The 26,294-nt window shown below is 49.7% G+C and overlaps 1 protein-coding gene across 3 annotated transcripts in view; it reads left to right on the top strand.

Annotated features, from left to right (window-relative positions):
- The window catches only part of ADCK1 (aarF domain containing kinase 1), a 104,034-nt gene that overhangs the window by 34,940 nt on the left and 42,800 nt on the right, over positions 1-26,294 (top strand). For 2 of the 3 annotated variants that reach the window (XM_084891640.1, XM_084891642.1), the window contains one exon: positions 214-417. The exons of the other annotated variant lie outside the window; for it this stretch is intronic. In XM_084891640.1, coding sequence (XP_084747766.1) covers positions 214-417 — 204 coding nt within the window. The remainder of the gene's footprint in view (positions 1-213; positions 418-26,294) is intronic. 3 annotated transcript variants of the gene reach the window in all.

Here is a 26,294-nt window from a genome sequence, read left to right as displayed (position 1 = left end):
ATGAGATTGCAGTTGAGTGCTCTGGGTACCATGACTGAAGGAGAATACTGTTAGAAGAGGTGAATGAAGGGGTGTGTGTGTGTGTGTGTGTGTGTGTGTGTGTGTGTATGTTCTGAGGGTAAAGTAGGGTTCCCAAGCAGAGGGACAAGAGGGTCAGTGCCCACTACTCAGTGTCCACTCATACCTCTCTGGTCCTGGCCTGTCTCCCTGCAGGTGCACCTCCGTTCTGCCCGGCGTCTCTGTGAGCTCTGCTGTGCCAACCGGGGCACCTTCATCAAGGTGGGCCAGCACCTGGCAGCCTTGGACTACCTGCTGCCTCAGGAGTACACCAGCACACTGAAGGTGCTGCACAGCCAGGCCCCAAAGAGCAGCATGCAAGAGGTCAGCCAGGTCATCCGCGAGGACCTGGGCAAGGAGGTACCTGCCCCTGCCAGGAGGGCTGGGCCCTGGGACGGTATGCTTTGGAAAAGGCCCTGGCAGATTCTCGCTGCCAGGTGCTGAGGACCCACTGCTAGTGCGGAACCACACTTCACACAGCTTTCAGTGCTCAGATCAAAGAGGTTAGAAGGAACCAGTGTTTCTCAGTAAAAAATATCAGTTGGACCATATGAAAGAAGTGATACTCTACTGCAGCCTAATATGATTGGTTCAACCTAATATTTATCAACTATTGAGGGTTTCTCATGTGCTGACACCTGTGCTGTGTTCATCCCATGCACTATCTCACTTAATTCTCTCACAAACACAAGAGGTAGGTACTGCCATTGACCCCATTTTGCAGATGAGGGATGAAGGCTTAGGTGCTAAGGTAAAATGCCCAAGGGCACTTTAATACGTGATGCCAGCATACTGCTCTGTAATCCTGTCAGTGGGCTGGCCACATCATTAGGTGGATTGGCTTTCCCGGAACATTTCTGACAGGCAGCCATCAGCCCCTGCTTGATTACCTTCAGCGATGGTAAGCTCATTCTCTCATCTGCTGCCCTCAATGGTCTCTTCTTTTGTTAGTCATCTCTCATTATAAACGTTCTTCCTCCTAAGGAAGAACCTGCCTCCTCCAACCTCACTTTTCTGATCTTTATTCTGACGCTTAGTGCAACAGAGAAGGGGCAAGGGGTCCTTCTGTCCACAGGTCCTTCTGATCACATTCCGTTGGACTCCTGCTAGTGATCTGCAGGATGTGTGGACCCTGAACTGGGCACCCTCGCTGGCCTGTTCTGGTCGTCTTGCTTCTGGGGACAGGGAGCGGCTTGAGCAGCTGTCTTCAGGTTGCTGAGCTGTGGGTCAGGCCCAGCCCTACAAATTGTGTAGGCTACCTCAGATATCTCTACTAAAAAGACTTCCTCTCCGCCCTCACCTATTACTCTCTTTGCAATTCTCCTCTTTGATAGAGAATCCTTTGGGTCTTCTAGAATTTTTTTTTCTGAGCAAAATAATTTTAAAGTCAAGCCCCGAGCAGCTAATACCTTTGCTGAGATGAGTTTACAGCCTTTGATGCCTCCCATTTGCCAGGTCCACCTCATCCACTTTCAACTGGCCCATCCGTTTCATGACTATGTCTGGGTCGGGCACAGTGGGTTTAGAGTTTGGGCTCTGGAGCCATGGGTGTGGACCATGCACAAATTATTTATCTGGCTCCTCACTTTTCTCATCTGCAAGATGGGAGAGTGTGTTCTCCTCATAGGGTTGTTGTGAGGATTAGACGTGGTAATGAATATAAAGTGCTTTAGTGCCATCCCTGACCTGGAGCAAGTGCTCGACAAATGCTAGTTATTACTCAGACCCAACGTGTACCCTTAGCCCTCAGTGCCTATGCATGGTCTTCCTTCTGCCTGCAATGTCTTACCCCATCCTCTCCCTGTCAAGGGAGTCCTTGTGTTTCTTGACCATTCATCCATCTATCCTCCCTTCTACCAAATGCCAGCACAGTAGTGAGTATCCTGACCAAACCCAGCTCTCCTGTGAAATCGTCTGTGATCTCTGCACAACTTTGCTTCCTCTACTTGTGCACCTTGTGGCTTGGTTAGTTATATCTTGGAGGTTCCACTGCAGGCACTAAAGTCTTTGGGGAGAAGATTCTTATGGTCCTTTTACTCTGTATCTACAGAACAGGATCTGGTGTCAGTGGGTGCCAGCGTTCGTGTATTGCACCATTGGAGGGACAGCTTCCTCAGGCTACTCGGGATGGAGAGTCGGGGCAGAGGCTTCATAAAGACCAACTGTTCCATTTCTTTGGTCTGCATGGAGCTGGCCTGGATATTTGTCTCTGAATGTAGAGCTGGTATCGGATGCCTAGCATCCAGCCAGAGATGTCCCACTGGCCTAGAGGGGGCCTAGATCACACAGGAGGGGGAGCATAGAAACCTTTTGGATTTCTTTCCCATTGAGGAACATGGGGGAGATTGAGCGAAGAGCTGGAGTCAGGAGCAGGCTGCAGGCTGGGAGGAGCAGGGTTAGGGTGGAGGGACCCCAGGGAGAGGGGAAAGGATTAGCACCGTGGAGGCTCATGCAAGGCTTTGCTTCTTGCAAAGACTCTTGGCTTCCCGCTTCCAATAGCACGAGATTCACCCCCAAATTAAAACTAAATAAATCACTGTAATCACAGTGTGAAGAGCATCATTGCTGGCATGTGGCAGCTCAGAGCGTGTGGCTGCGAGGGAGGAAAGCTAGCAGATTAACCCTTGGAGGTCGACTTGTCTGTGGATAAAGACCCTGATGGTCCTTTACCGTGTACCTACAGCACCAGAACAGTATCTGGTGTATAGTAGGTGCTAGTGTTTGTTTAATAAATCAATGGATGAATAAGGGACAGGAAGGAGGCTAGAGCAGGTCAGTGGCTCTCACTAAGCCACGATGGAGTGAGATGAGAAGTTTAGGGTGTCAGCAGTCATGGTGGTCCCACCTAGCCTGCCAAAGGATGCTTGGGATTGGAATATGTCACCTGCATCTTAGGGGCCTCTTCTCCAGGCCACCTGGCCAAGTAGTCCGGAGTGTGGTGGCCTGTGGCTCTGCTCCATGCGTTGTCTTGAGCCCTCTGAGAAAGGGCAGCTGATGACAAGGTCATGGTTCTGTGGGGGTGTCCCTCACAGCTGGGAAGCTCAGAAACCTCTGGTTTCTCACCCCGGCCTCTACAGGCACACAATCAAAGCCTTCCCTCCCATTCCTCTTCCTCCTCCCACCCGAGAAGATGGCATTTGTTCCCTGTGACACACTTTCTCAGTCTGTGGGTGGAGGGAGGGGAAAGGGGCTGTGCGGGGAGTAGGGTAGGTGGTTGTGGGGGTGGAGGGCGGGGAAAGTCACTCACTTCGCACTTCCCTCCTCCTCAGCTCCTCCTGTGACACTTCTCAGGGAGCGATCTTAAAGGGTCAATAGTGCTCTCAGGCCAATCCCTGTCCAAGGCGGATAGGGCTGGCCCTGAGAGGTGTCCAGACTTGGGATTGGGGGGTGAGAGTGAGGTTGCATGATTTAGAGTCGGTTCTGGATCAGTCCAAGTCCCTAGGCTGCACCCAGGGCCAACAGTAGAGGTGAGGGCAAGTGAAGGGATGAGGGAATACCATCCTGGCACAAGGATTGGCGTGGGCAGAAAGTGTGCGGCTGGGAGGCAGGAACCATAACAAGATCTCAGATCTTCTGATACCCAGGCCAATGCTCTGTCTTCTATGTAACAAAACTGTTTGGCAGAAATCCTTTGGAAATCAGTTTTCTATGTGTTTGCGTGTGTGTGTCTTAGAAGTTTCTCAGCCAATGTTAGCAGAAATAATCTAATTTTTTTTCTTTTTCTTTTGAATATTAGGCTTACATTTGGATGTACGGGTTCTGGGAAGCAATCAGGAACCCAAACTCTAGGAGGTGGGGTTGTTTCTGCAGCCTCAAAAGTGACCTGGGTCTGGAGTGGGTTGGGGATGGCCTCAGGCTTGGTGCCCTGACTGCCCTTGGGGCTGCGGGTCCAGATGTGGTGCTGACCTTGGCCAGCAGATGGCGCCTGAGCCTGAGAAACAAGGAGGGGTGTTTAGGATCTGGGCCTTCCCTGCTGAGGGGAGCCCTGACTGGTGGATGAGACACAGGTTCTTTCTACTCCTGGCATGGTCCATGCTGTGGAAGGAGCCCAGGCCAATGCCTCTGCACCCTGAGTGGGAAAGACACAGGCCTAAGCCATGGGCCTTTGGCTCTGAGCTGGAAGGCCTGGTAGAATTCTAGCCATCCTTACACCTTTCCTCTCTGTGTTAGGCATCTTCTGAGGTCCCCATCCAGACTCAGCCTGTAGTTCTGTGGTTGAACACCTTTCCCTTCGTTCTTCCATTTCTTGTCTCTCTTTGTTATACAAGCAACTGGCATTTAGTGAGAAGAGCAGAGTGCTGAAAGCTGTGGGTACAGCCAGGACCTACTTCTGTCCCCTGTAGTCTGGGGTCATTGAGAAGTACGTTCATCACGTAATACTTGGCCATATAAGTACCCATGGAGTTTGCAGGAGAGAGAGGGAGGGTGTGTGTGTGGAGGGGGAGTAGGAATGGGACAAGAAGAGGGAGAAAGATTACATTTGGGTGGATAGGGGCTTTCTGGAGCAGGTGGCATCTGACCCAGGCTCTCAAGGATGGGTGAGACTAGAGGAGATGGAGGTTGGAGGAAAGGATTGCTGAGTAATGATTAATGAGATGGGCTAAGCAAAGGTGCAGGCACGGGAAAGCATAAAGCACAGAGAGTGCATGGCGAATGGTCTTGTTGACTAGAATTTGTGGAGCTGAGGTTGCAAAGTTGGGGCTGAAGACACTTTGTGAAGGGTCTTTGAATGTTTTTTTTCCGTAACGTAAGCCCGAGGAAGAGGAAGACTTGGAGAAGGATCTGAGCTAAGTAGGATGGAGTGGGCCAGATTTAGTAATATGGGAGATGAGCTCATCCTTCATAGGTGGGGAAGGTGGAGGTAGAAGATTTGTGTTTGGTGGAGAACTTGGGGATAGGAGTCACAGGGGGATTTAGGAAGAGATGATGGAATTGTTGACTGCACTGGTACAGTTATCTTTGGTCATGGGACAACATATCCCTTCTTCTTTCCTTCTTCCCCCACACATACAGAAAGCCCAATATCACTACAGTACATTTTAGTAAGCTATTCAGCTTTGTTTATTGTTCTGGAATATAGTTGTATCAGATAAGGTTCTTTCTAGCTTTGAAATTCTATGAAAAAACACACACAAGGAAATGAGGTCAGCTACTGGAGTGGAACATAAAAATACCTTTGTTAGGAGCACTGCTTATCCTAGTGGTGGGATATCAGGGTTTGACTTGTGTCCTCTGAAACATGTTTCCTTAGACTTTTACCCCTGAGGTCCCATGGGGTAGGGATCTAGACTTGACCTTGTTTTGTAACTTCCAATATTACCCGAGGGCAGTGCTGGGTGTTGTAGGGCTCAGTATTCTTGATGCACCATTTGACCGGGATGGCTATGAAAATGCAGAAGAGAACTACCATGCATCAGACTGCACATCCTGTTCTTTCATATGAACCTGTAGGTACTGGTGGAGGCTGACATTTTTATCTTGTTTCAGTCAAGGTATAAGCAAAAGTTTAGAAAAGACAAAAAGAAGCTCTTCCTCCAAGAACACCAGTTGTTTATCAAGCTTGGCGGGGTGGCAGAGAAGACATTCATGGCCTCAGGACTAGCAGGAGCAAAGGTGGACCAGTGGGAGGTGTGACAGGAGGCTGCCTGGCCTGTGCAAGGGGCTCCTGGTAGTGGGAGCACTGGGTGGAGGCAGTGCAGAGACTGAAGCAGGGACTTTTGTGGAGGCTTCGGGGCCAAGGGCCAGGGTGGTAGGCATAGAGCAGGGGTGGGGAACCTTTTTTATGCCAGGGGCCATTTGGATATTTATAACATCATTTGTAGGTCATACAAAATTATCAACTTAAAAATTAGCCTGCTATATTTGGTCAGCCATTTAATTAACTCACTCTTGATGCCTTGGCAGAGCCTGACCAAATGATTTTGAGGGCCAGGCATTCCTCACCCCTGGCATAGATAGTGATGGCAAACCCTGGGATGACACTTATCTCTGCAGGTCCACGCACAGGGCCTTTGATGGAGAACTGTGTGAGAACTAGGAGAAGTTGGCCCCTCTGGGCATCCCTTCCTCCAGGCTGTGGCAGCTCTAGCAGAGCTGTATTTCATTCTTTTAGAGAAACAAGAACCAACAAGGTGTGTGTGTGTGTGTGTGTGTGTGTGTGTGAGTGTGTGATAAATAAGCAAAGGGAGAGAGTGATTAATTGATTTTAAAGAATACACTTATGAAGGCTGGCAAGTCAAGGCTTCAGAGGGGGCCATCAGACTGGAGACTCAGGAAGAGCTGATGTTGCCCTTCAAGTCCGAGGGCTGTCTGCTGGCAGAATTCCCTCTTGCTCCAGGAGGTCAGTTTTGGGTTCTTATTCAGGCCTTCAATTGATTGGATGAGGCCCACCCACGTGATGGAAGGCAATCTGCTTTTTCAAAGTCCATGGATTTACATGTAAATCACATCCAAAAACATCTTATGGAAACAGCTGAATAATGTTTGACCACATATCTGGGCTCTGTGACCCAGCCAAGTCCGTACATAACATTAACCCTCATGGCTCCCCACACAGCCCTTGGTCAGGACTACACATGTGTATCCTTGGTCCCGCGTCCACGTGACATTCAGGCTTCATTTGTATTGACCCTCTGAAGTGGGCAGGAGCCAAACTGCTTGTTTATTTATTAGCTTTGTGACCTTGGGGATGTTTCTTATCTTCTGCCTCAGTTTCCTCATTTGTAAGATTGGGATAATAACCGCACCTGCTGCAGGGGTTTAATAAATTAATACCTGGCACAGATCAGATCAAATGGTGAGCAAACATTAGCCATTATTTCTGTCTTACGTTGGATGCTTTTTCTGTGGGAAGAACGAAGGTTCTGAGAGACTATAAACAGTAGAGTTGGGTCTTTAATCAGGTTTCCTGATACCTGGTTCGGTTCTCTGTTCCAGATACTACTATTTTGCCAGAACCATCTTCCTTTCTCTTCCCCTCCCTGATGGGTCCCCAGCGTTCCATCCAGTGGCAGCCCCTTCCCTTCCACGGTTAGAAACCTCCATGGGCTGCCCTGGAAGCCTGTCCCCTAACTTCTGGACATCCCATGCTTTCTTCCCATAATCCTCATCTTGGGGGGCTGCTGGCAGCTCCTCCAAGCAGTTTTGACATCTGTGGTTTCCAGAGGTCCATCAGCAGCACCTGCTTTGTGTGCTTGGTTCCCAGGGCTGACTCTATGGAGGAGGGAGTGGAGGAAGAGCCCTGGGTCCCCAGGGTGGCTGTGCTATGTCAGGATGGCAGCTGCTCTCAGCTTCCCTTGTCCTGGAGGAGCTGGGGGTGGGGCATAAGCAAGGATGAACATGCCCTGGATTGGACTAGGGCTAGGGAAGTGCTTAGGGTAGAGGGGTCAGTTCCACCCATGGGACCTGTGGCTAGCAGAACACTTTCCCTGTCCTGACAGCAGGGGCCTCCAAGCCCTCACAAACCTTGCTGCCTTCTCTTATTCACTCACAAATATCTATTGAGCCCTCCTCTGTGCCAGGCACTCTGCCAGTCCCTGGGGGTCCCCGTACTCCCACACTGGAAAGGGCCTGGTCCAGGCTGGCTCACCCTTTCTATTCTCTCCCTTCTTCCCCCTTCCCCCCACCCTGGGCTGCCCCACTGGCCTGGGCTGAGGACCCCCTCAAGGGCTTCAGCTGTCTGGATTTGCTTTTTTTGATCCTCAGCACACTTGCTTGATCTAGTACCCAGTTTCTTTGTCTCTCTAGGCAGTGTTTCCCAAACTTTTGACATATGGGTACCCCTTCTATAATTTCCGTAACGCTGAGTACCCCTCATACTCATGAGAACGTAGAATTAGGCGCAGCTAAGCACGGTGCAGTGCATATCCCCACCAAACTCCGGTGCAACACATACCCCCACCAAACTTTTCTGTACCCCTGGGGGTACGTGTACCACACTTTGGGAAACACTGCGAGAGTTTCCAAAAAGGCTACTTTGTGAGTGTTTTGGGAACAGGCAGAGTCTGTGGCCACAAAGCTGTGTGGCAGGCCTGGGGCTGAGGGAGAGAGATGACCCTCCCTCCCGACTTGGCCTCATCTGACCTTCCCAGCAGTTCTCAACAAAAAATACATTTATATTAAAAACATAATGAAGAATAAAAAAACAACTTCTCCCCAATAATGCCAAACATCAAAAGGAGATTTCAATCAATTATGAGAGAGTGATTTTGGCCATAAATGGTAATTTAAGGACTGGAGATGGATGGCAGGAAGCATTAGTTACTGGAGGAGACTGAGGCCCGTGGCCACTGGTTCTTCCCCAAGCCCACCTGGCCCAGCCCCACCCGGAACGCTGCTCTCCCTCAGACTCTGCACCCCCTGCCCTGTGAGGCTCCTGCTCCAGTCTCTGAATCTCCCTCCATCAAGTGCTCTGTGGCTTCTGGATGAATCTGCAAGCTGCAGGCGCATCTCCATCGTGCCTCATAGGTTAATGCTCAACCACTGAGCCACACTGGCTGGACTCTTTCTCATCTTTTAAACTCCAGGTCTAACAACAACAACACATGCATACTCTGACTGCTTGCCAGGTGTTGGGCCCTGTTTACAAGTTGAATTAGCTTCTCAATAAAACCCTCTGTAATAGGCACTATTCTCTTACAAATGGGAAACTGAGGGACCATTTCTGATAACTTTGTTTCTCCTGGCCCCTCACGATCCAAGGGAGGATTAATGGCTCTTTTGTGTCCTGGGCACTTCTGTCTCCTGCTGCAGCTCTCACACACTGAGGTTGGTTGCTTCCTCATCTTGAATCCCCTGTGGGCCGTAGTGTGGGCAGGCTCTGCACGTGGTAGGTGCTAATAAACGTGGTTGAATTGGATTGATGAGCTCCTTTGAGCCCCTGTCCCCTCACAGCCTTCTCTGACCTCCTGGCCAGGCAGGACTGGGAATCCCGAGCACTGGGCTTGACCTACGGGTGGTCCTCTTGCCTCAGCCTGGCTTTCTGGCTCTCTCAATGCTCAGTTTATGTTCTCAGGATGGCAGGTTTCCGCCCACCCATCCTGGGTTCCCTCAGAGCACTGCACAGGGCCCGGCACACAAGTTGCTCAGTCATGGATTGTTACAGGCACCAATGTGGGACATTGTGGTTTTATGGGCCTAAAGTCCTCAGGAGCCAGCTCTGCCCAGGTCTTGGTTGCATCGTTGCCTGGGGCATTCTCATAGGAGCCTGTGAAGGGCCATGTGAGGGTATGTATGTCTGGGACTCTCTAAACCCATATTTGGCAAACTGCGGCTCGTGAGCCACATGTGGCTCTTTGGCCCCTTGAGTGTGGCTCTTCCACAGAATATCACGGTCTGGGTGAGTCTATTTTGAAGAAGTGGCATTCAAAGAAGTTCAAGTTTAAAAAATTTGGCTCTCAAGCCGAGACTGGTTTGGCTCAGTGGATAGAGCGTCGGTCTGCAGGCTGAAAGGTCCTAGGTTTGATTCTGGTCAAGGGCATGTACCTTGGTTGCTGGCACATCCCCAGTGGGGGGTGTGCAGGAGGTGGCTGATCGATGTTTCTCTCTCATCGATGTTTCTAACTCTCTATCCCTCTCTCTTCCTCTCTGTAAAAAAAAATCAATAAAAATATATTAAAAAAAATTTGGCTCTCAAAAGAAATTTCAATCCTTGTACTGTTGATATTTGGCTCTGCTGACTAATGAGTTTGCTGACCACTGCTCTAAACTATGGGCTAAGGGAAAAGGATGGTCTGGCTTCCAGAAGGAGCTAAGGGATCATTTCTGAGGCAGTATGGCATGAAGGTTATGCAATGGGCTTGGAGTCAGAGAGCCTTGCACCAAACCCAAATGCTACCACATTTTAAGTGTATTGTTAGTTCTTTCTGAGCCATAGTTAAACAGGCATCTCTAAACAGGCATGATAATAGAACCTTCGCATTGATAGGACTGTGACAGGATGGAAAAGTGTAACTTACTGAAAGTGCAGTGCCTGGTGGATAGCAAATCCCAGACCTTCAGAGGACACAGGCCTGCCAACACCTTGATTCCAGACTTCCAGCCCCCAGAACTACAAGACAGTACATTTCTGTTGTTTGAAGCTACCCAGTGAGTGACAGTTTGTTATGGCAGCCCTGGGGAACACTTACAGATGCCCATTCTCAGGCCAGCGTGAGGAGATGGGACCCCTCTCATGTAATCCCCACGATCAGAGTTGGGATGTGGTGGGAAGCAGCAAGGCAGACAAAGGCATAAAGATGGGCAAGGCCGGAAAAACCATCCGTGTTCATGTCAGTGGATAATAACGTTACAGTTTCTGTTTATTCGGTGCTTGCGTGTAGTACACGTTGCTGGATGTTTTATAGATATTGTTTCTAACTCTTACCATAATTCTGCAGGGTTGGGAGATTTTACCATCCTGGTTTTCCAAGTGAGGAAGCAGAGGCCTGAGAGGTTAAGTAACAGACAAATTCACGCAGCTAAAAGAAACAGAAACGGTTTTGAGCTCTGGTGCCTAAGTCCCCACTCCTCCTGCCAGGCAGCTGCTAGCTGGGACTGGTCTCTTGGGGGCAGTAGCCTGGCTATAGGCAGTGGGTCTTGGGAGGTCACGACAGGCTTTAGGGTGTCACCCAGAAGATGGCTCATACAAGGATTCCAGTGAAAGTGGTTTTGTGGGATGCTCAGGTGCTTCCAGAGACGGATGGCTGCCGGTGGCTGTGGTCTTAAAATAGCTGCCAACACTAGGTGGACAACGGGGAAATGGTGCCAAACAGTCACCTTAGAATGATCCCACCCAAGGGCCAAGGGAGAAGGTAGGGTGTTTATACACCAACCTCCTAACTCCTCGAGTAGTATGTTCCTGAGGGCTGTTCATCCTGCAGCTACAGGTGCAAATACTGGGAGTTGCGAGTCAGGCTGATGGAGCAGGAGGAAGGGTTGCGCTCACTGGTGTTATATCTCCCATGAACCTCACGCTGCCCTGTGATGGGAAGTCCTATTATTCCTATTTTACAGAGGAACATCCCATCGCCTGAGGTCACACAGATAGGACAAGGCAGAGTCAGGAGCAAAAGCCAGGCTGAGTCCAGAACCTGCGCTCCTGACCCCTGCGTTCCATTGCTGTCTGTAAGGAGCCCAGTGCTCTTCACAGTTTCACTCTTGCAGCTTAGGGCCTCGCCCCACATTCCTGGTGGGAGGCAGATCAGACAGATGGTCAAGGAACTGAATAGTTACTAAGTGTCCCTAGAACAAGTAAGATGTTTTCAAACACAAGGTCTCATTGAGGCCTCATAACAGCTCAGTGAGGAAGGTATTCCTTTCCCCATTTTTTTCCTCCAGATGTAGAAACAGACACAGAGATGCTGAGTAGCTTATTCAGGATCACACAGCAAGACAGTGCCTCAGCTGGGAACTGGACCTGAGTATTGTCTGACGACAGAGAAAAACATGCTTCAATTACAGAGGCCGCTTTACGGAGGGGAGGGGCCGGGTTCAAGGCCACGGTGATGGGCCTATTAGACCTAATCTGCCTCTGAGGGCCTTGTTCTTTCCTCTGACATCATACCAGTCCGCCACCTCCCCTTATGCCCGGGGCTGGCCCTGGCCCTGTGTTGCCTAAGAGCCAATGAGATGATGGTCGGGGGAGGTGCTCTTAGAAGTGTGGGTTGCTGGGCTCTCCTCCATCTCACCTCTGGGAAAGGTGCTGCCCCCTGTGGGCGCAGGCTGGGCTGGTGAAGAGGGAGAGGGTGGTCTGCTCTCCTGTGTAGCTTCTTAGTGCTGTGCCCTTCTTCAAGGAGGGAGGAGCCCCTCTCTCCGGCTGCCCCCACTCGCTATCTCCCTGATGCAGCCGGGGGAGGCAGGCCCTCCACGTCGGCCTGATTTATGTTCATCGTTGAAACAATAATGTTTAATCTGGAAAGGGCTAATCAATTTTTTATGCTGATTATGAATAGGCCAGCTGTGCCTGCTTCTTTATTCATGGAGCTTCGGGAAAAAGCCGGCATCCCAGGCCAGGCTCCCCTGGTGATTTCTGCCGCGGGCGGCCCTGAATCAGGAGAGCCCCTCAGTGGCCTGGCCTGTGCCACTCTGGAGGCGACTCCCGGTGTGTGTACATGTGTGTGAGCCTGCGTTTGTCACCAGGGAGGGTAAGCTGATGCAGATTTGAGTGTGCATGTATGGGTGCACACATGTTTAGAGGAAAGTTGGGTTGGGCTGGGGCACAGTTGGGGAGTGTGGTATGGAAGGTAAGAGTCATAGGGTCATAGAGTTAGGAGGGCTGTCAGGGGTCACGTACCCCAACACCCTCTTGTTACATGTGAGGAATTAAGATCCAAAGAGGTGGGACCTGCCGAAACCGGTTTGGCTCAATGGATAGAGCGTCGGCTTGGGAACTGAAGGGTCCCGGGTTCGATTCCAGTCAAGGGCATGTACCTTGGTTGCGGGCATATCCCCAGTAGGGGGTGTGCAAGAGGCAGCTGATTGATGACTCTCTCTCATCGATGTTTCTAACTCTGTATCTCTCTCCCTTCCTCTCTATACAAAATCAATAAAATATATTCAAAGAGGCGGGACCAGCACTCTGTCCCCTTACTCAGAGTAGTATGAATGGGGTGAGAGAGTCTGAGGGAGGTACTGTGTGGGCTGCTGTACTCATGACACACTCTGACATCTCCGAAGAGAAGCTTGCATCTTAGGTACAGAATGGGCTGTAGACAATAAGAGGTCAACATCAGGTGAGAGAAAGTCATCTGAGGTTGGGCTATAGCTTTTGGGGATCCACAAGTAGGGTTGCAAGAGGGGTAGTTAGGGCTTCCTGGAGGAGGGGAAACCGGAGCAGGTGTGAGGGCTGTGGACGGGGGAAGCAGCAGAAGGGAATTCTGGGCAGGTGGAGTGCCTGAGCTGAGAGGTGGAGGCAGGCCGAGGATGTCCTTGCTGGCAGGCGGCACTCAGGAAGGTGTCTGAACTTGAGGGAGACCAGAGGGGCCTGTGCCTCCTGGGCCTGGAGCTGGAAGCATGGAGCCTTATGCCCAGGTGGGGGCAGGTGCTCGGCTGGGAGCACAGCTTGGCTGTCCTGCAGGCAGGGGCTCCTGTGTGTCTGGGCCTCCGCAGCCTTTCTCTTTTTGGGACCTCACCAACCACTTGTTGATTCATGTGTTGACTCAGGAGATGTTTATTGAGCGTCTGTTGTGTGGCCCTGGGTGTGATGGGGTGGCCAGGCTGCCCTCTGGGTGCTTATGGGGATGGCAGATGTTGCACCAGCGATCAGAACAAGGAACATTTAATGACGCGTGTGATAAATGCCATGGGGAAAAGTATATGGTGCTTGAGTTTGGGGCAGCCCGAGTGGCCCTTCTGAGGAAGTGGTGGTTAAGCTGAGACCAGGGGATAGCTAGGGGAGGAGAGGGTGGGACAGAGGGAAGAGAGAATGTGGAGGCCTCAGGGTGGGACAGAAAGGGGGTGGTGGTGGCAGGGCAGAGAGAGACACTGAAAGATGAGGGAGGCTAGAGAGGGCACTGGGCATGTCAGGAGATCCAGGTTGCTGCCACTGTAGGTTCCACACAGAGAACGGCATGTCCAGGCTGCAGTGGCTTATACGGGAATGGGTGGAACCAGGAGACCAATGACCAGGCTTTGTGGTCCTCCAGGCAAGAGATGACGGTGGCTCAGGTGAGGAGTGGACATACGTATTTTGGAGACTTAAGGTTAAAGACGAATTAAATGGGGAGGGGCTGAGGGAGAAGGAGGTGCCATGATCGACTCTCAGGCTTTTGACATGAACAGTGGGGGCAACCTCAGAAAGGACCACAGCACTAAGGGGAAGTGGGGGCAAGTGTGCTAACAGGTGACCCTGCTAGCAGTTTGGGGAAGGATTTTTTTTTTTTTCTAGGGCTGGGGTTTGCACAGTGGCCCCCTCTCTCCTTCCAGGAGGATGGGTGGGTTGATGGCCCCCAGGTTGGAGAGTCCATGTGGGACAGAGCAATTTGGGGTTCAACAATGATAGGCTGGAGCCCCATTGGGTTCCTGGTTTCCGGTTATTTAAAAAAGTCATCAGGAATGAGTGAGTGTGTGTGTGTGTGTGTGTGTGTGTGTGTGTGTGTATGTGTGTCCACTGGCTTTGGAAAAGGAGAGACTGTTGCTTTAACAGCTGGGGCAGCTCCTTCGAGTCAGTCACGTGTGTCACCATCTCTGTGGTGAGAAGTCCTTCATTGGCCCTCCTGCACTTCTGTCTTTAGTGTGTGAACGGAGACTGGTGGTTCTGTGAGAAGTTTAAGAGAAAATTGGGCTCCTGGGGAAGAGACGCTAGGGAAGAGGTCATTACAGCCAAGCAGGTTTTCGGATTTGACCTGGGGGCTGGGGAGGAACGCTGGGTAGAGGCAGCCAGGGGACCAAAGACCTCTTACTCTGGAAGGGGAAACAGGGATAGTGCTGGGTTGTCACCTGGCACTGCAGAACGGAAGCCTGGTATACTTTCCTGGTGCCACATCTTGGGGTCCACACTTGTCCTGTGTTCCCCCCCAGCTTGTGCATCCCTTGTCTTGTTCCTCAGCCTTGTAGCCTCACCACTGCCCTGGGAAATACTGCAAAAGCATAAAAACAGACATATACGAGGAGTTTACACTAATGCTCTACAGGGGTCAGCCAACGTTTCCTGTAAAGGGCCTGTAATAGGTTCCTATTGCTGCTGTTACAATTTACCACAAAATTAGTGCCTTAAAAAAGACACATTTATTATCTTCCCATTCCGTGGGTCAGGAGTTAAAAAATTCAGGTGTTGGCTGGGCGGTGCTCCTTCAAGGCTCTAGCGGAGAATCTCTGTGCTGGCCTTTTCTAGCTTCTAGAGCAATGGTTCTCACCCTCTCTAATGCCGTGACCCTTTAATACAGTTCCTCATGTTGCGATGACCCCCAACCATAAAATTATTTCCGTTGCTAATTCATAAGTGTAATGTTGCTACTGTTATGAACTGTAATGTAAATATCTGTGTTTTCCGATGGTCTTAGGCTCTATAGCAGTGGTTCCACAGGTTGAGAACTGCTAGCAGGGTCGCCTAAGACCATCGGAAAACACAGATATTTACATTATAATTCATAACAGTAGCAACATTACACTTATGAATTAGCAACGAAAATAATTTTATGGTTGGGGGTCACCGCAACATGAGGAACTCTATTAAAGGGTCACGGCATTAGAAAGGTTGAGAATCACTGCTCTAGAGGTTGCCTCTGTTCCTTAGCTTGTGGCTCCTCCTTCATCATCAAAGCCAGCAGTGCAATCTTTAAGCTCTCTTTCTGTCCCACTCTTGCTCTCTTCCTTGCTTCCTCCCTCCCTCTTCCTCTCTTTCTCTTCCCCCTCAACTCCCTTTTCATCCCTCTCACCCTTTCACCTCTGCTTCCTTTCTCTTATCTCTGCACTGACCTTCCTGCCTCCGATTGATAAGGACCCTGTGATTACATTGGGCCCACATGCTAATTCAGGGTACTCTCTCCATTTCCAGAGCCTTCCCTTAATCACACCTTTGGGGTTAAGGACATGGACATCGTTGAGGGGGGCATTTTTCTGCCTCCCACAGGGCCAGATAGTCAGTATTTTAGGTTTTGCAGACCACACACTCCGTCACAACTGCTGAACCCTGCCACTGCAGGATGAGAGCAGGCATGGACCACGGGTGATGAATGAGCGTGCTGTGTCCCAGGAAAACTTCCTTCAAGGATGGGGAAACTGCATTTTGTATAATTTCACATGTCACAAAATGCTATTCTTTTGATTGTTTTAAACACTTAAAAATGTGGAAAGCATTCTTAGCTCTTGGTCGGAACAAAAACAGGTGGTGGCCAGGATTTGGCCCCCAGGCGATGGTGGGCTGCCTTCTGCTCTAGATGCTTCATGTCCTTTAACATGTGCAAGGCCCCTATCAGGTAGGTGTAATTATTAGAGAAGTAGTTTGCCACATGGCTGGACATTGGCAGGTGAGGCCACTGGCACTGGAGTTCTCAACCACTGATCCTCTTTGCTGGGTCAAGCCAGTAGTATGGCTGCTTCCTCCGAGATGTGGGCATTTTCCCAGTAGACCCAGGAAGTCTGGGCTTACCTCTCTTTAAAACCCCTAGGCCCTTGCCAGGCCAGTGTGGCTCAGGGGTTTGAGTATTGACCTATGAACCAGGAAGTCATGGTTTGATTCCTGGTGTGGGCACATGCCTGGGTTACGGGCTCGATCCCCAGTGGGGGACCTGTAGGAGGCAGCCAATCAATGATTCTCATCATTGATGTCTCTCTCTCTCTCTCTCTTCTTCTTCCTTCCTCTCTGAAACCAATTAAAAAATAAAAATAAAAATCTTTGGGTTCTGCTGTTATCACTTGCAAAGTGCATCTGGAAAACCTGTACAGATGTTCCAGAAAGACTGTGGGCTTTGTTACCTGAACTCTCGTGTGGGGCTCTGAGCACAGGAACATAGCCGAGGCTCATTTGCTAGGTGGTATCTTGCCACCTCCCAGGACATAAGGAAGTCTGTCCTGATGGCAAAGGATGCTTATGCCTTATTGCCTCTCTTCCTATGTTTTTGAGTGTAGGGACATCTGAAGGTTGTTGCAAAAAGGACTTGTGACTGTGAGCTCATCAGGTTTGAGAATTCCTGGGCCTCACCAGAAATGGCTGTGAGCCTCTGTGGCCGGGCCTTCTCCCTCTGGGCAGAGCTATGCTTGAGGAGCTCTACCCTGGGGAAGACTGGAGAGCTCAAGCCATCCTGGAATCTGGGTTAGGAGTTGCTGGACATCTTCTTTCTGATTCTCTCCTGTTGCCCTATCTTACTCCTTTCATGTATACTTCACGCGAGCTGTTCCCTCTGCCTGGACGGTGTGTCCTTCATTTCTGCAGTGAGGTAACTGGCTCCTTGCCCTTCAGATATCAACTCTTTGACACCTCCTCAGGGAAGTCCTCCCTGCCCAGGTTTAATCCTCTGAACACAGGTTCTTCACAGTACCAGCTACCTCTCTGTTCATAGCATTTATCAGAGTTGGCCATTTTATGTTTGTCTGTGGTTATTTGATTGATTCCTGTCTTCTCACTGGATTTTATGATCCAGTAGTGACCTCAGAGGGTGGTGGCTGTACCCAATTTGGACTTGCTCCTCGTTGAGCCCCCAAGAGACTAGCACAGTGCCTGGTACATTTTAGTAACTCAGTACACATTTGAATACACAGATGAATAAACAAATGACCTTTAGCAAATATGTTCCTTTCTCTAAAATGGGGGCAGTTATATCTCCTTTACCTAACTTCAAAAGAAAGTTGAGAATCAAATCAGAGTCCTCTAAAGGCAACAAACATGCATCTATAAGGAACTATCTATGGTTGACCATTCAGGCTTGGCAGAGCAAAGGTATCCTGACATCCCTCATACCAACCTAAACCCGAGTTCAAGGAGAGGTGATAGGTCCTCACGGGAGCATGCTTACAGGGAGGATATAGAGCTAGCCTGCCCCATTCTGCCCCTTGGCCCTGGCATGGTCTATGAACTTGACCTCTAGGCCTTCATGGCTCCAAGTACGGCTCATGACCTCTGTACTCTGCTTTGGCTGCCCCAGCTTCACATTGCACTGTGTGGGGTCTCTGGTTACTTCTACCCCAGAGATCTCTGTCACAGGCAGAGACATAGTCAACGTCACCCTGTGAGATTGCACAAGTTATTAAGATGAGGAATGTTGAAAGATTAGATTTATGACAGCCAACGGTGGATTATGAAGAATAATTTATCAAATGTCAGTGCCCGCAGCCTACAATTTACAGGAGGTTTGCTTAAGCTGAGCACTGCCCCCTCCCCCATCTCTAATGAATGACAGATCTAATGGATGGCTTCCCAGGCTGGCCAGCCACACAGGGTGTTTATCTGCTTTTTATTAATCATTATTATCACAACATTTCCATAGAGTCCCTCCAACCACAGCTGTCGACATGCCCAGCACCAGGGAGGCTCCTTCGGCCACCTTGAAGGAACGGCAGCCACGTCGGGGATCAGCTGGAAGGCCCAAGTTCCCTCGCCAAAAATAGGTTAGGGAAAGTGGAACCTCACCTCCATTTGTTTAATTATGTGTTAGGATGCAATGCTGAGCAAAAATGGAGGTCTACAGTCTAGAAGGGAAGAGGGAGATTAAGCAAATACAAACTGAGGCAAAAGTGCAGCTCTTGAGGACATGTGAACTCTGGGAATGTACACAGGGGGGCTTTCTTGAGGAGATGACAGTTGAGCAGTTGAGCTGTGATTTGAAGGATGAGTAGGAGTTACCTGAATGAGGAGGAGGAAGGGGAACCTTCTGGGCAGAGGGGACAGCATGTGCAAAAGTCCTGCAGCAGGCAGGTAGGAAGAGGCAGCGAGAGCTGGGGTCTGAGGGGAGAGATGGGGCAGGAGAGGTGGGCAGGGTCATGTAAAGGATTTTGGTCCCTGGGAAGCTGGTGAAGTGGTTTAAGCAGAGAGAAGTGACATAATCAGCTTATGTTTGGAAAACTCACCTTAGCTGTAATGGAGGCTGGGTCAGAGGGGGAGGGAATGCAGGTGGGTGGGTCAGTCAGGAGACCGGAACAGCCTCTGGCTCAGTGAGGGTGGTCACTGACCGGGCAGAACCAGGGGCCTACAATTGCTGGCTGTGCAGGATTCTTGTCATTGTACTGCTCTGCTCTCTTCCTGGGGGGCGTCAGATGGGGCAGCACTACTCCTGATAGTTATTGGGGTCTTCTATAGGCTGTACTCCAGACACTGTATGTATGTTGTCTCATACAACAACTCAGTGAGCTTGGTATTAAAATTCCCATTTTATAGAAGAGAAAACTGAGGTCTGGAGGGGCTATATAACTGCTGGAACTGGTGCATTTTGGAGCCAGCATTTCAGCTTGGGCATTTGACGAAGAGCTTGCATTGGAGTCATGTGCCTTACTGCCTCTCAGGCCCCTTCTCTTGGCCAGCTGGTGGGCTCACAGCTAACGGAGGGCATGGCTGGTCCCGGCTTCTTGTTTCTCCTTTTGTCAGCTGCTTGTCACCTTCTTGTGGGAGGAGAGAAGCTCGGTCTGTCCTGCGATGCCCTGGGCAGAACCAGGTGGCCCATTAGATCCTGTACCCAGAGGCTCTTTAGCCAATTGGAAAGAGTTGAGCATTATACCACTCCCCGTGTTAAATAGGAACACTGGTGATTTCTGGGGTTCACCCTTGTCAAAAAGCCCTCAGGTTCTGCCATTGTCACTTCATTCTTTTTTCCCAGCTTTGCAGTAGCAATACCTCTTAGTTCTGCAGAACCGACAGTTCGATTTTTTTGAACCTCAGGAAGAACAGATTCCATGGAAGACAAGGCCTATGTGTTCTCAAGCTGTTTCTGTTGTTATTTTTATTGTGGGAAGCTCAGGATAGGAGGCAGGGCAGCTATGGAGCACGGGTGGAGGGTGGGGGGAGGGAGAGACACTTGGGTGCCTGTCCTCTTCCCGGAACCCCCAGGGTCTACATGGTGATATTGGAGGTCCCCTCTTAGCTAGCTAGAGAGCCTCTTTGGGGTTGGGTGTAGCAGCCGTGGGCAGGGGTACTGTCTCTAGCAGGCTCTGCTGAAATGCAGGTGTGTTTTTCAGAGATAGTTGCCTTTTGCTGGACTGTGGTCTTCTCTTGGCCAGAGACTGTGTCTGTTTTGTTGGCCCACGTACCAGCATGGTTTCTGGCATGTGGTATTTTCTAGCCTGCAGTAAAAATAGTGGGTTAACAGTTGTTTGTATGGAGAAAATACAATAATTAATAAATAACAATACAAGAATAAACTCTGTTTCACATGTTCACAACTGTAAAGCTACTTTTGGCCCACCCTGTATTTAAAAAAAAAAAATATTTTATTAATTTTTCACAGAGAGGAAGAGAGAGGGATAGAGAGTTAGAAACATCGATGAGAGAATCATCGATCAGCTGCCTCCTGCACACCCGCTACTGGGGATGTGCCCACAACCAAGGTACATGCCCTTGACCGGAATCGAACCCGGGACCCTTCAATTCGCAGGCCGACGCTCTATCCACTGAGCCAAACTGGTCCCGACCCACCCTGTATTTGTTGACTGGCTGAAGCTAAGGAATGGAACATTGGTTTCATTTTACACATTCACTCTAGTCACTCAATAGTGGCTGCCCAGAGGCATTCTCTGGGTCCAGCAGAAAGGAATGCTGGGATTGTGAGGTCTGGCATGGATATGTTTGGGGTATATTAATGAGCTATTGCTGCATAACAAATGACCCCAAAACTTACATCTTAAAACAACAAACTTTTGACTTCTTAGTTTGTGTGGGGCAGGAAGGCTCCCTGAAAGGTTCTGGCTCAGAGTCTCTCATGAGGGTGCAGTGAAGATGTCGGCGGAGGCGGTGTCATCTGAAGGCCTGAGTGGGGAAGGAGGAGCTGCTACCAAGGTGTTTCACTGTTGGCAGGCGGCCTTGGTTCCTGACCACCTGGACTCTCCACAGGCTGCCTCAGTGTCCTCCTGACAGGGCTGCTGGCTTCCCCTGGAGCAGGTGATCTGAGAGAGAGCAAGGAGGACATCATAGTGACAGTCTCAGGAAGTCAGACACTATCACTTCCTCCAGATGCTGTTGGTTAGGAGTGTGCCTTGAGGTCCAGTTTACTCTCAAGGCATGGGAAATAGGCTCCTCCTCCTCCTCCTCTCCCCCTTCTTCTTCTTCTTCTTCTTCTTCTTCTTCTTCTTCTTCTTCTTCTTCTTCTTCTTCAATATATATTTTATTGACTTTTTACAGACACGAAGAGAGAGGGATAGAGAGTTAGAAACATCGATGAGAGAGAATCATCGACCTACTGGGGATGTGCCCACAACCAAGGTACATGCCCTTGACCAGAATCGAACCTGGGACCTTTCAGTCCCCAGGCTGATGCTCTATCCACTGAGCCAAATCAGTTTTGGCCAGGCTCCACTTCTCAAAAATGGGAGTATTTAAAAATGTATGAACATAGCCGAGACCGGTTTGGCTCAATGGATAGAGCGTCGGCTTGGGGACTGAAAGTCCCAGGTTCGATTCCGGTCAAGGGCATGTACCTTGGTTGCGGGCATATCCCCAGTAGCGGGTGTGCAAGAGGCAGCTGATCGATGACTCTCTCTCATCAATGTTTCTAGCTCTCTATCTCTCTCCCTTCCTCTCTGTACAAAATCAATAAAATATATTTAAAAATGTATGAACATAATTTAAAACCACCAGAGGGGGAATGAGGGCGCATGTGCCACCCATTTGCTGTTACTGTCAGGTGTTATCTTGGAAAGTACAGGAATGACTCTGAACAGGTGGGATATAAGCTAGGCATGCTTAAGCTGTAGAAGAAGGAATTGCAGCAAAATGGGTTATCAGCCACTAGGGTGACTGAGAGGAAGGGTGCCTGGGGCAGGCCCCTGGGAAAAGACGCTGAGCAGAAGTGATGAGTTTCAAGCAGAGGCAGGTCAGAGGTGGTGGTAGGTTTTCCACCCAAGATGGTAGTGCTTTACAGAACCTTAGCTGGCTGGAGCTGTCTTGTCTGCCTCAGCTGGGGGAGGGGTTGACTGCAGCCACTCTCTTAGCTCAGGGGCTAGTCTTTCTCCTTATCAGTCTGTGGTAGATGGCTGTAGCCATGTATGAGGGGGTCCATTTCAGGACCTGGAGAGCCAGATGTCCTTTACTGCTGATGCCATGGTAATCTACTCTACTGCTGATGCCATGGTGCCTTGGGCAGTCTCCCCAGCTCCTAAGTGGGAGTGGCCTGGCCTTGCTATCTAGGCCTGGCTTTGCCTGCTTCGAGTAAGCCGATTCTTCTGCAGCCAGCCAGCTCAGGGCTTATTAGACTTGCTAGCATTACCTTACAGCAAGCGATGTGGTTTCTGAACCCAGAGTAGGTGTGATGTGAATGAGTATGAGGACAACAGGATGGAATAGGTGAAACTGGGCCATCTTGGAAAAATCCAGGACATCTCCCATTTTGTAACTGGTGAGTCAGACCCCGCAGGGACTTGAGCGAGGCTGGCTGGGCTCACGTGGAACTCCCAGGAGTCACACTGTGGCTTCTCCAGAAGATTCTGACTTCCTTCACCTTATGCTGGGCAGAATGTGGCCCCTGGCCAGTGTTTGGCTGCTCAGTGTGAACATTGCCTAGTCTCCTGCTTCATGGAAATCTGCACGCTGGCTATTCTGGTCTCCCTCTGCTCTGCACTGGGGCACACTGTCACATGGTCTCCGATTCCCGGACCCCAGCTGAAGAGATTGCTCAAGTCTTCACTTGAGCCCCAGCCTGCAGGCCCCTGGGGGTGACACATTGTTTCCTGCCCTTCATGTTTTCTGCTCTAAAAAAAACCCTTTAATCTCCCCACACACCCCTTAAACCCCCCCCCCCCAAAAAAAAAAAACCAAAAAAACAAAACAGACCATACAAATCTAGAGAAACCTTTTTTCCTGATCATTTTTCCTTTTTTAGACAAGGACATCGATATATTTGAATCATGGGCCGACAGTAATTAAAAAGCACATAACTAGTCATTTTAAAATGCAGTTGTTTTACTTAATTGATTTTGCCACCAGACCCAGAGGAAAATAAAAGGTAGTGTGTGTATGTGTGTGTGTGTGGGGGGGGGGGGGAAGGGGGGAGACGCTAAGTGGAGTAGGGGGAGAAAGCCTTAGGGGAGAGAGGTTTCTGCACTGACTGGAGGCAGCCGAGGCCCATCTTGAATCTAATTGCTGTCCATGCCGCAGTTGTTTCTGCTAATGGTTTTCTGCTGAAAGGGCTGGAGGACCAGGTCTGAGTGGAGGGGGGGTTGCATTTGTTTCAGCTGCGTGGGGGGTGTAATTCTGCTTTCAGGACAGGGTCTGTTTTTCCTTCCTATCTATCAGCTTAAAGTACTTCCACTGAACACTTTGAATCAAGGTTCCATTTAGAGATACTTTATTCATATTTAATTATAGGCTGTAGCACCAATCTTTAATTACCTTTATTATAAGCCAGCTAGGAACATCCAGTAGCAATCAGTTATTGTGTGTGTGTGTGTGTGTGTGTGTGTGTGTGTGTGTGTGTGTGTAAGTAAGGATAGGAGGGTGTGTAGCTTGCTCTCTGACAGACAGGGAACAGATGGCTGCTGGGGCACTGGGAGGTGGTGGGCAGGCTGGGGTGGGGTGGGGTACCTGCCTGACAGGCTCCCTGTGCCAAGTGAGTGGTGCATCCTCATGTCCCATGCCTGTCTTTGCCTCCACTGGTCAGATTGGGTTTTTGGACAAGTCCTCAGAGCGGGGCCTTTTTCAGGTTGCTGAGCTGACAGTTGGGTTTGGGACTCCTTCCATCCCCTGGTGGGAGCAGGTTATTATGGGAGGCCCCCTTCCTATCCCCTGGGGATAGGGTGGACGAGGCTTCCTCTTACCCTGGAGATTTCGATGCTTGCTTCAGCCCTTTCCTTTCTCCACCTCCCCTTGGAGTGCTCTTGGCAGCTGTTTTTTGCACACAGCCCTAGCGATGCAATGACTCTGCAATGTCCCTGCAATGACACTGATTTGAAGACGTGTTGTCCGTCTCAGCGAATGAACCAGTGTTCCCAGGGAGTGAGGTCAGGTCACTCCTAATCTCCCCTTTGCAATGGGGAGATTGGGCTGTCTCATCTGCCTGGGAGGTGAGGGTGCTAGTTCACAGCTCTGCTCCTGAAAGTGTTCTAGGTGCTCCTGCAGGAACTCCAGAGGGTTCCCAAAAGAACTAATGGTGATCTCATTATATATCGGCCGGGAGCGTTGCTGAAGTTCTCCTATTCCTGGATCCCTTGTCCCAGTAAGAGAATGGAAAGAGTTGGGAACTCATACTTACTGAGCCTTTTAGGGATGCCTGGCACCATGCTTGTGTTTCTTCAATTTATCCCAGCTGAGGCAGAGAACACACTGTATCAGTCAGAGCCCCTTCTGTTGTGTATGACAGAAAACAGCTCAAACTGACTTAAGCAAAAAAAAAAAAAAAAGGATTTATAGGGTGGGCATTCAGGCATGGCTAGATCAAGGGGCTCAACCATTGTGATTAGGATTTACTCTTTTTGTCTCTTGGCTTTGCTTTCCTCTTTGTTGCTGCTATGTGACCCCAGGCATCTCTAGGCTTCAAGTACAATTTTAGCAGAAAGAAAGAATCCCTTCTTCTACAGTTCAAACAAAAGTAAAATGGTTGAGTCTGATTGGACCAGTTGGGTCATGTGTCTATCTCAGAACCAATCATTGTGGTTCAGAGTATTCAGGGTTCTGATTGGCCAGGCTCATCCTGGAGTAACGTAGTTAAACCTTACATTTGACATGCACTTTTCCACTTGAGACCTTTGGATTAGTAGGAATGTGGGATCTGGAAGACCCAGCCATTTCAAAGGGAAGAGTTCATCCAGTTCTTCTCCAATGGAGAGAATAGTGGATTCAGTTCTTCAACAAATCTTTGTCACTGACTAGTTCCAACCCTATTCTAGGTGCAGGGAATTCAACATTGAACAAAATAGACAAAAGTGTCTGCCCACTGGGAGTTGATGTTCTAATGAGGTGTATATGGTTGGTGGTCTTGCATTGTCTTAATCCAAGTTCCAGGATAAAGGGTCTTGTGCAGAGAGATTCAAGGTGATTCTGGCGGTCGATGATATGGGAAGAATATGGCCTTCAGGGAGCCTATAACTCACAAAGGAGGGAAAAGATGAGTGCATGGTTGAGGCAGAAGAGGGAAGTGGGCACTGGGAGGGGTACAGATCAAAACCCAATGAGGAAGGAGGGGGCAGGGAATCTAATCCGTACCATCTCGTGACAGTAAAGTGTATGCCCCTCCCAAGTTGCCTGGACCTTTGGCCTCCACAGGATGTTGATAAATGGGATGGAGTTTAGTGAAAGCTAAAAGATGATGACAGGGCTGGAGGGAGTGATTTATGAGACAAGATTAGCAAAGTGATGGTGCAGCCTAGCAAATGGGATGGGATGGTGGCTGTGGGTCATCTAACTTCTGGAGTCCAAGGAGGGGAGAGGCGCTGAGGGGCTAGATGTTTGCTGCAGAAGGGGACAGAGGGAGGTGGGGGCACAGCCTGCCAACCTGGATGTGTGAGAAGGAGGGGAGGTGTGTGTCTATCCACATACACATTTGGGTAGCTGTGTGTGTGTGTGTAAATGTCTTGACTTTCTGGCATTGTGAGGCTACTGAGGGACTTCAAGAAACAGAGGGGCTGAGTATTTCAGCCTTGGCCGATCTTGCAAAAGATTTTTGGGGACCTCCTTCCCATCTGGTAAGATATTTATATCTGGATCATGTAGGTGTGACCACTCAAGTCAGAAAGACTTTTTCCTTCAGGAAAATTGGTCTGGCATTTCTTTTACTTTTTTTTTCTTTTTCTTTTTTAAATGTGTTTATTGATTTCAGGAAGAAGGGAGAGATAGAAACATCAGTGAAAATCATTGATCTGCTGACTCCTACAAGCCCCCTACTGGGGATTAAGCCTGCAAGCCAGGCATGTGCCCTGACCGGGAATAGAACTGTGACCTCCAGGTTCATGAGTTGATGCTCAACCACTGAGCCATGCCAGCTGGGCGGTATGGCATTTCTATTCAGAAAAGAGGGAAGGCAGAAGGAAAGAGAAGATGGAAGAATAAGGGTATATGTTCCATTTCATAGAGAAAGCGAGGCACAGAAAGACCAGGGGATCTGCCCAAGGCTACGTTTGGGTGGCACTGCAGGTGAGGGCCAACTGCAAGGCTTGGGCCTGCAGCCTTGAGATCTCTGCCAGGTGTCTGAGCTGAGAATGGGCTCGGGGACCCATGTTGAGGCTGCTGTTCAGCAGGAATATGAGGTTGTTATGGGGTGTGCAGTCTCCAGCCAGGGTTCCTTGAACTCTCCAGGTTGGCCTGGTGGGAAGTATTCCATCTGACCCATGTCTCCGGCTTCCCTGAGCCCAGGTTCTGTTAACTTTTAATTATCTAGACCAGTGGTCGGCAAACTCATTAGTCAACAGAGCCAAATATCAGTAGTACAATGATTGAAATTTCTTTTGAGAGCCAATTTTTTTAAACTTAGACTATATAGGTAGGTACATTGTTATTAACTTAATTAGGGTACTCCTAAGCTGGCCTTTGCTAAAAACTCAAGGGGCAAAAGAGCCGCAGTTTGCTGACCACCAATCTAGACTAATAAAAAGATAATATGCTAATTAGATTGGGTCAACTGGCCATCTTACGGACATCTGACTTCTTTTTGGACAAAGCCATAGTGGTGGGAGCCTAGGCAGAGGCAGTT

This window comes from Pipistrellus hanaki, assembly GCF_964339955.1.
Source record: "Pipistrellus hanaki genome assembly, chromosome: 1".
NCBI classification, from domain to species: domain Eukaryota; kingdom Metazoa; phylum Chordata; class Mammalia; order Chiroptera; family Vespertilionidae; genus Pipistrellus; species Pipistrellus hanaki.
The sequence above is the reverse complement of the archived record's forward strand: the minus strand, read 5'-3'. Positions and strand labels throughout refer to the sequence as shown.